The 8,928-nt window shown below is 35.6% G+C and overlaps 2 protein-coding genes across 3 annotated transcripts; one reads left to right on the forward strand and one right to left on the reverse strand.

Annotated features, from left to right (window-relative positions):
• Positions 1-205: 205 nt before the first annotated feature.
• LOC126967442 (beta-ureidopropionase-like) lies at positions 206-2,237 on the forward strand. Of its 2 annotated transcripts, none has more exons than XM_050811907.1 (2): positions 206-351; positions 786-2,237. In XM_050811907.1, exon 2 carries the CDS (start codon positions 786-788, stop codon positions 1,953-1,955), a length of 1,170 nt encoding a protein of 389 aa, XP_050667864.1. In that variant the 5' UTR covers positions 206-351; the 3' UTR covers positions 1,956-2,237. The 2 variants fall into 2 exon arrangements, with proteins under 2 accessions (XP_050667864.1, XP_050667863.1); XM_050811906.1 differs by lacking the exon at positions 206-351 and adding an exon at positions 359-624.
• Positions 2,238-6,876: 4,639 nt separating this feature from the next.
• Positions 6,877-8,360, reverse strand: LOC126967443 (eukaryotic translation initiation factor 2 subunit 2). The gene has a single exon (XM_050811908.1). The coding sequence runs from the start codon at positions 8,274-8,276 to the stop codon at positions 7,350-7,352; it is 927 nt and encodes a 308-aa protein (XP_050667865.1). The 5' UTR covers positions 8,277-8,360; the 3' UTR covers positions 6,877-7,349.
• Positions 8,361-8,928: the final 568 nt, after the last annotated feature.

Here is an 8,928-nt window from a genome sequence, read left to right on the forward strand (position 1 = left end):
ATTATTTTAGCCACAGCCTCCCATTCGCGGTGCGATAATAAACGGTTGTGGTAACTTTTATTCCTTTTGTCCCATAATGTAGGACGTTCTTGGATAGCAATAATAAGATGTTCTACTTCCGACATTACTACTTAATTTTTGCTTGAAAAAAATATGGCCACTTCGCGCGAAAATATTAAGCCAAACTGATCGCGTTCGCTTCATTTTGCGCCGCTCCGCACCGCACCCCACGTGCGTTTGGTCACGTAGGCCACTTCAATAGGTTTCGAATGTTTGTTGTTTTCGCGCCGCGCCGTGCCGCTTCGCGTTCGCGTTGATTCGCCCATGTAGGACACCGCGTAATGGCTAGAGGTAAAATATTGTGAACGTACTCTAGTAACGATTTACAAAATTACAATTTACATCGTCTTTTCTTTGGATTGGAGCTCGATAGTAGACTTAAGACTAATAAAAATAAATAAAACATAATATGTAAATTGTATTTTAAATGTAAAACTGCGATTCCACCGTAGATTTCTCGTTAGACTAAAAATATTCTTTGGTTTCTCACGGTCAAATTAAACTAAAAACTAATAATAAAATTGACAACTTATTAAAATAAACTACCCATTGTAAATAGTAGTAGTAAGTACGAATATTAAAGATAATAAATTGTTGTGTGTCTGTTTGATATTCTTCAGAGCTTATCAGTAGGCAGGCAATGGCTGCTATAAATTTATCAGTCTTTATTCATTTCAGATAAGTTTACGTGCTATAATATAAATATATTAATATTACCTTTACAGATGGAGAGTCATAAAAAAGATGAGTTGTGTAGTGTTGATGAAATATTAGTAAAACATCTGAATGTAAAAGACTTGGAGGAATATAACCGGATTCATTATGGTAGAGCTAACCATCATTTTATAGATATTGACAAAAGTAATAATGAGTATGCCACTGCCAATGGTTTTGAAATTAAAGCATATGATTTTCCTGCAAGACATGAAGAAACAAGAAAACCCCGGATTGTAAGAATTGGTGCAATACAACATTCAATAGTCAGTGGAACATTCATGCCAATCAATGAACAAAGGCTTGCTATATTTGAGAAGGTTTCAAAGATAATAAATACTGCCGCAAAAGAAGGTGTTAATGTGCTATGTCTGCAAGAAGCCTGGTCCATGCCATTTGCATTTTGCACAAGGGAAAAAGTACCTTGGTGTGAATTTGCTGAGGATGTTATGGATGGTCCAAGCACACAGTTTTTAAAGGAGTTTGCTGTTAAGTATGGCATGGTTATAATATCTCCTATTTTAGAAAGAGATGAACAACATGGTGATTTGATTTGGAATACTGCTGTCATTATTAATGAAAAAGGAAAAGTGATTGGATTTCACAGGAAAAACCACATACCTCGTGTAGGAGACTTCAATGAGTCAACATACTACTTTGAAGGCAACACAGGTCACCCAGTTTTTGAAACAAGATTTGGTAGGATTGCTGTTAATATTTGTTATGGGCGTCACCATCCATTAAATTGGTTAATGTTTGGGTTAAATGGAGCTGAAATTGTTTTTAATCCATCTGCCACTGTTTCTGGCTTAAGTGAACATTTATGGGCTGTGGAAGCTCGAAATGCTGCTATAGCTAACAGTTACTTTACCTGTGCCATAAATAGAGTTGGAACAGAAACCTTTCCTAATGAATTCACTTCAGGAGATGGGAAGCCTGCTCATAATGATTTTGGACATTTCTATGGATCAAGTTATGTCACAGCCCCTGATGGTACAAGAACACCAAGTTTATCAAGAACAAATGATGGACTTTTAGTAGCACAAGTTGATTTAAATATGTGCCGTCAAATTAAAGACAAATGGGGTTTTGCTATGACTCAACGGCTGGACTTGTATGCAGAAAGTCTTAAAAAATATGTAGAGGGAAAACAAGGTCGGCAAATTGTTCATGATAATTAATTTTAAGAAAAATAATAATTTATTCCTTGTCATTTACTTATAAGTATAGTGTATAGAAACATTTTCATTTACTAGATCTTAACAATTCTGAATATCTCATATTAATTAGTCCCCTATATCATGTTTTTAGTTGTTGAGTAGAATATGATTGCTACTGTAATATAACAAACTATTATTATATAATATATCATATCTAAATTATTTATTAATTTAATGATAAATTGATTGTTATCCTGTTTTTTATAATATTTTTATTTGTAATAAAACTAGTTTTATTGTTGGTTTGATTGTTTGGTGATTTAAAGGATGCATGGAATTAGGTTTGCTGTAAAGGAATCTCAGCTGCACAATTAACGGCACACCTTGAGTTTTACGAATTTGGTTAAAAAAAAATTGTGGCCTTGTGAATGTTATTTTATAACGTAGGTATATTGAAGTAAAATGAAAGATAATATTGTTTTTAATTATTACTTTTATTTATAAAAAAGTCTGAAAAACACTTTGGCCGTAAATTAACAAATGTGATGAAATGGCTGAAAAATAAAAAATCTGCTGAATAAATGAATTCTAATAGTGCGTATTTCCACCTCTAGCCCTCATGACTTCCATCAAACGGTTTGGCATGCTGTCGATGACATCTTTGATCTGTTGTTGTGGAATGTTCTGCCACTCCTCAATCACGGATTGTTTTAATTCATCTATGGTGGTTGGAGCTGGTATGCGGCTTCGAACACGTCTTTTTAAATTGTCCCATATGTGTTCAATAGGATTTAAATCTGGGCTCCGGGATGGCCATGTTATTTTCGAATGCCGACGGTATCCAGGTACGCGGTAACACTCTAGCAACGTGGGGGCGAGCGTTGTCCTGCATTAATAAAAAATCTTCGCCAATAAATGGAGCAAATGGCATTACATGAGGTTCAACACTTCTGTTACATACCTCTGAGCATTTATTCCACCTCTTTCGAAGATAACCAAGTCGGTGCGTGCTTCGTAAGTAATGCCGCCCCATATCATGATAGAGCCACCTTGGTAACCTACTGTTACCACAACAGTACATGGTGCAAACCTTTCATTCTTGCGTCTGTATACACGTTGGCGACCGTCAGGACCGCGCAAGCATATTCTTGTCTCGTCAGTAAACATAACATTGTTCCATATTCCATTCGGCGTGCTCTCGGGAAAAACGAAGTCTTTCTCTCCGGTGGCCTACGAGCAATTGTGGCACTCGTGATGGTCGAAAAGCTCCAAGGGCATTCTCTCCTAGTCTTCTTCTCACTATTCTTTCACTCACTTGAACATTGCGAACCTCACGAAGTTGGTTTCGTGCCTCAACAGCTGTAGTGAACCGATTTCTTAGAATATTGGTCACAAGAAATCGGTCGTCACGAGCGGAGGTGCATCTTTTTCGGCCCTGTCCTGGTCTTCGTTCATAAGAGCCAGTTTCCCGAAACCGTTTCACTGCATCCCTTAAGGTGGTACGTGCGACACCAAGCTTCCGTGCCACGTAACGCTGACTAAATCCTTCGTCGATAAGAGCGACGGCTCTCGCCACTGAATTAGAATCAAATGGCATGTTTGTGATGTCCAAACACTAGCTTTAAGTTACAAAACCAAAACAAACTCAAATTGTTTACTTTTGTCCTATTCACAACTTATGCGTAACAAAAACAAAGTTAAGTGGGTAGTTTGTAATTTTTTCGTCACTACATTTCTTTCACACTTGACTTATTTATGCCCAATAACTTACAACTGCGATAACATCAAAATTTGCCACTTTAAAAGGGTGGGCGGTTAATTGTGCCGCTGAGTGTAGAAATAACGAAATCTAATTAGTAGTACTGTGTATTATTTCTGTACTGTAATTTACCCTTTTGGGGTCTCCCAAACATTCATACACACACCTGTCTAGGTGTTATTGTATGAATGCAAAATTATTACTAAGTTTAGAGAGGCTATCCATAGGAATGCATTTTGGTAAGTTTCGACAAAATTTCGATGCAGCACTCAGTAATTTGTCGTCTAGCCTTTCGCGATCCGATCCCTAAAATCCGCCAAGCTTAAAAACCGTTGACTACCGAGCGGTTTTGGGGAGATAATTCTACGCGCGGTACAGTTTATCTATGCGTATTATTTTAACGTGTAGAAAAATAATGCTTATAGTTAGGATAATTCCAATGAATGTATCTGAAAGCTATCGAAACAAGCCGTAAGAACATGCATAAATTATACATATTATTTTATTTTACACAAACGACACAAAGTTCAAAAACCGATATATTTTAGATTATGTGAGCATTTTCAATGAAGAAAATTGGTTTTATTTATTAGTGTTAATGGATTTATGATCATCTTTATATTATGTTCTTTCTAAAGCAAAACTAAAAAAAAATATTTGCGCACTTAAATTATCATATCGGCGGCTGATGAAGACTGAAGTCCCCCCACACTTTTTCCGTTAACTTTTGTATGCCGACATCCCATTGTCTTTGTTTTAATTTGTACAGAATTTAACGGAATTTTATTCTATATAAGTTCAAATTAAAAAAAGCAATCCCTCATAACAAAATAAGGCGGAAAATCGGGTGAGATCGTGTGGATTTCGTCGTTGTTCCATATGGAACGAAAACGCGAAAATACGTCAGTTCGAATGCTGCCAAATGCATATAATATAGGTAGGTATACAATACGATTTGTTGCTTTTTTTTAAGGTGATAACCCTTACTTCTAGGATTAATACATAAATAAAATTTGAAAACAAAATTGTATGAACGATGCGGGACTCGAACCCGCGACACGTTCGAGTGACGTATCGTTGATAAAATCTTGTATGCTTTTTTCAACTCTCAGGTTGCTGCTTCATCTACAGGATCTACTATACAGATGATAACCTGCTCAACCCCAATATTTGCATATTAGGAAATTGACTTGAGATGTCGCTCTTGCAAATCTAAACAATTGGTTATGTTTTTAGTGATAGCCCTCACTTCTGGGATTAATACACATTCTAGTTTAAATTACAACTATCATAAATAGGTCAGAGATAATATGGGTAGGTACTATATATGTTTGATAAAAAAAATTATGAGAAATGGTCACAAAAACCACAGTTTAGCTTTCAAGATTTTTAACACTAGAAATAAGGGATTGTTTGTAACTACTTCTAGTAGGCTTCATAAGATACATTATAGCTTTAAGGGCAAATGTATACACTTTTTTAATAAAGTCCCAGCCACTGTTCAGGCATTATCTATAAATAAATTTAAATGTTTTATATTTTTTTTAAAGGTACCCATGCCGTACCGTCTTAGGGACACCGCGCAAGGAAGCTCATTCCACAGCTTTGTTGTAGGTATAGCAGGGGCGTGCATATTATATATACAATTGGCAGTACCTACCTCGTTATGAATCTAAATAAATAAGTATAGCACTAGTGTTTATGTTAATTTACTACCTACGGTAGGCAGTATACAGATTGCATATAAGAAGCAAGCAGCGTTTCATACAACTTATGTCGTACTAAGGCGCAACTACGACTAGTTAGATCTACAGTGTCTAACTTGCTAGAAAACCAATGCACGCCCCTGGGTACGTGGAAGAAAGTTCCTTGAAAGCCGATGGAGGAAAGCCACTCATCCAGATAGTGATATTGTAATTTGTGGCGTGTCGTACGTAGGTGGAATTCGGTGACAGGAATCAGGTAAAACAGCTCTTCGGAACACTCCCCGTGATAAAACAGGTAGAAGGCACACAATCAAGCGACGTCTCTACGCAATGCTCTAGCTGCTCACAGAGCACTACATTGTAGAGTATTACTGAGGTTCGAATAATTGACTCCATACTATATTGGAAACAGGTTACCTACATATAAAATTATTTTGTACCTACACACGTCTTCACAACCTCCTTTCTTTGTGTAGGTCAGAAAAAAATATTTAAATAAGTTAAAGTTTATTGAATAGGTACCAACTTTTAGTGTTGGAGGTGCAAAGTCCAGAGCCATTCACTATCATAGGGGTGGCGCCGGTACGGTCCCCGAGTGCCACATATTTTCGATTTTCATAATTAATTTATTTGATGCTTCACGATGAAGAAAAAATGTAAGTATTCAAACCTCAGAAGTAATTCAAAGGTATTGTGAAGTTGACCAATTAGTCCAATTTTGTCCAGGGTGTTGACACAGAAAAGGCGAGTTTACTTTGCGTTTTGGAAAATAAACCCCAAATATTTTTACCTGAGAAGAGACGGGCACCTTACACCCTACAGTTCTGCCTATGATTCTTGAAAAACCTAATATTCTGAATGGTATGGCTACTCTCGTCAGCTAGACAAGAAATTGAGTCTCAGTAGTGCAGTAATATCACTGCCTACCGTGCCCTATGTGACCATGCACAAATAGATCTAACACACAGCCAGTGATCAACTTACATAACCTCTCTGGCAAGCCATAAGATGGCAGCTTTGCTATTTAATACTTTGTGGCACACTAGATTGATGGCTTTTGCTATGTTCAGACTCACATTTTCGCCCATTTGTGATTGAGTATACAAGATCACCACTTGAGCTTCTTGTCAGACACCAACTGGATCCAACGAACATCCCCTAAGATGTCAGTTGATAATCAGCATTCAGCATTGTCAAAATTGGCTAGCAACAGAGAAGTCACAATTGGAAGAGGCTTATTCAGAGGCATATAGATTAGTTTTAAGTTTTAGTTTGTTTTTTTATTGTTATGTTTATGTATGTAGAAAAGGGCTAATTATTCTATCAACATCAAAAGTGTAAGAAATTCTCTGAGTATTTTTTATCTATCCCAAGTAATGTTACCAATTTGCAAATTCAAGATGAGCGAAAATATGTTTCAATTGAATAAGGTCCAATAATAAAGCTACAAGAATTTTGTAAAAATAAAACAAGCATATAAAAATATTGTGTACCAATGAGAATATTACATTAGTGAGCTATACATTGTATATGTTTGGGGTACATGCAGAAATTCAATTATTTTATTAAGCTACACAATAAGCAATCAATATGTTTTATATAAATAACACACAAATCTATCCTATATCATAAATATAACATGTTTGTTTCAATTTATTAATCTATTAAATTGTTTTTCATCAGAAGGGTACACATGATTTAATAGAAAACAATACAGCAAACAATTTTTCCATAAGTCTGTAAAATAACAGTCAAAAAATGAATCAGGTTTAATGACTATCAAATGGTTTACAATATTATTATCTTATTAATATGTAAACTTCAAAGCACCCCACAACAAACAGATGACTGAAAATAATACTTAATTATACTATATATAACACAGAAGAGAATTTTCCTGTATGTACCCCATAATGAAGATTTAATTGATTATCACTAAGCACTAATATTCTATGCAGTCTTTGCACGCATGGCAGCTCTCTTTCCAGTGACAGCTTGGAAACCAGATTTGATACTTGCAACTGAGCATCGAGACCCACAAGTCTCACACTGGAGGAAGAATAAGCGTGTATCTTTTTGTAGAATTGTGTCTGGTGAACGACATGTATGACATGTGACATATTCTTTAATATAACGACGAAGCACATTCTCAATTTGTTTTTGCTGGAATCTACCTTTAATGATCAATTGACTGTTTCCATCTACTGAGCCACTTGTACCTAACTCAGCAAGAAGAAAATCTAATAAATGTTTAGGCTGCCGATGCAGTGTTTTGCATATTTCCGTAAAATTAGCAAATGATGTTTTCTTGGTTCCAATTCTCACTACTTGTGGAGGTCGCATTATAAACTTTTGCTTCTTACCCGAAACCATACTAGGATTCTTTTCCCGCATTATATCAAAAACTCTTTCAAGTAATTCATCATATGTATAGTCACGATCACTGCCAAACCAATCATCTTGCAAATCATCACCTTTTTCTTGATCTTCCGTTTTCACATCCTCTTCGGCAACGATTTCATCCAAGTTTCGCTTCTTCTTCTTCTTTTTAGTTCTAGTGAAATCAATGTCCAGATCTAAATCATCCATAATTTCTTCCTCTTGCTGTTCAGGTTCCTCAGCAGGGGGTTTTTTATCCTTTGATTCCGGTAATGCACTCTCTAGCTCTTCTAAGTTGAAGAAAGTTTTCTTTTTCTTCTTCTTTTTACCAAAGTTATCCAAATCCAGGCTATCATCTTCAGGTACGTCGACGTCACCTGTTTCGACAGGCGCATCAGTTGTTTTGGTTTCACCAGCCAATGCCGCTTCTATGTCAAAACCAGTCTTCTTCTTCTTCTTTTTCTTCAAGGAAGGATCAAAAACCATATCTTCCTCCATATTTGCACTCGTCTTATTTATTCACTTCTCAAATTTGGTTATGTTTTACTTTGGCAGGTGGTTCAGAAATTATAAATTGAACTTTCAAGTGACAAAATGTTGCATCAGCTTTGATTTTTTTTATCCAATTCGGGCCGGGCAAGGATCATACACTATACAGCCTCATCAATTATAATATTTATACGTTTCATGAAAACTTTAAGGTCCTACTTGTATAGAAATTTCCTTTTGCTCTTTTAAATTTGTAAGCGTATTATTGTTCGATATAATCTTGACTTTAATATTTTTTTGTATTGTATAAAATTATAATATTGTGTTATATAAAATAAATTAATTTATATTGTTATAAAATTTTTGCCCAAGACCAAGTTTGCATGCTATTGGTAATGGCTAAATAGGAGATACTTTAAGCTATTATAGGACCAAATTTGTACCACCCTATTTTATAGCAAATAAATGAATATGAATGAATGAAAAAAAAATATGCTTTTGCTTAATTGATTTAACAGCCATTTGTGTCTTACAACCATAATATTTCTGCATAAGTTGCTAATTCTCTGTTGAATTTTCTTTCACTAGCTATTACGCATAAAGCTCAAGACATACTATCAAAACACGACGCCACTCCACGCCATCCAACGGGTGTTAGTAC

The sequence above is a fragment of the Leptidea sinapis genome, chromosome 13 (assembly GCF_905404315.1).
Source record: "Leptidea sinapis chromosome 13, ilLepSina1.1, whole genome shotgun sequence".
Lineage (NCBI taxonomy): Eukaryota > Metazoa > Arthropoda > Insecta > Lepidoptera > Pieridae > Leptidea > Leptidea sinapis.

What these genes read in the sequence shown, in the direction of transcription:
- LOC126967443 (XM_050811908.1), bottom strand. Translation starts at nt 8,276, where the DNA reads ATGGAGGAAGATATGGTTTTTGATCCTTCCTTGAAGAAAAAGAAGAAG.
- LOC126967442 (XM_050811907.1), top strand. Translation starts at nt 786, where the DNA reads ATGGAGAGTCATAAAAAAGATGAGTTGTGTAGTGTTGATGAAATATTA.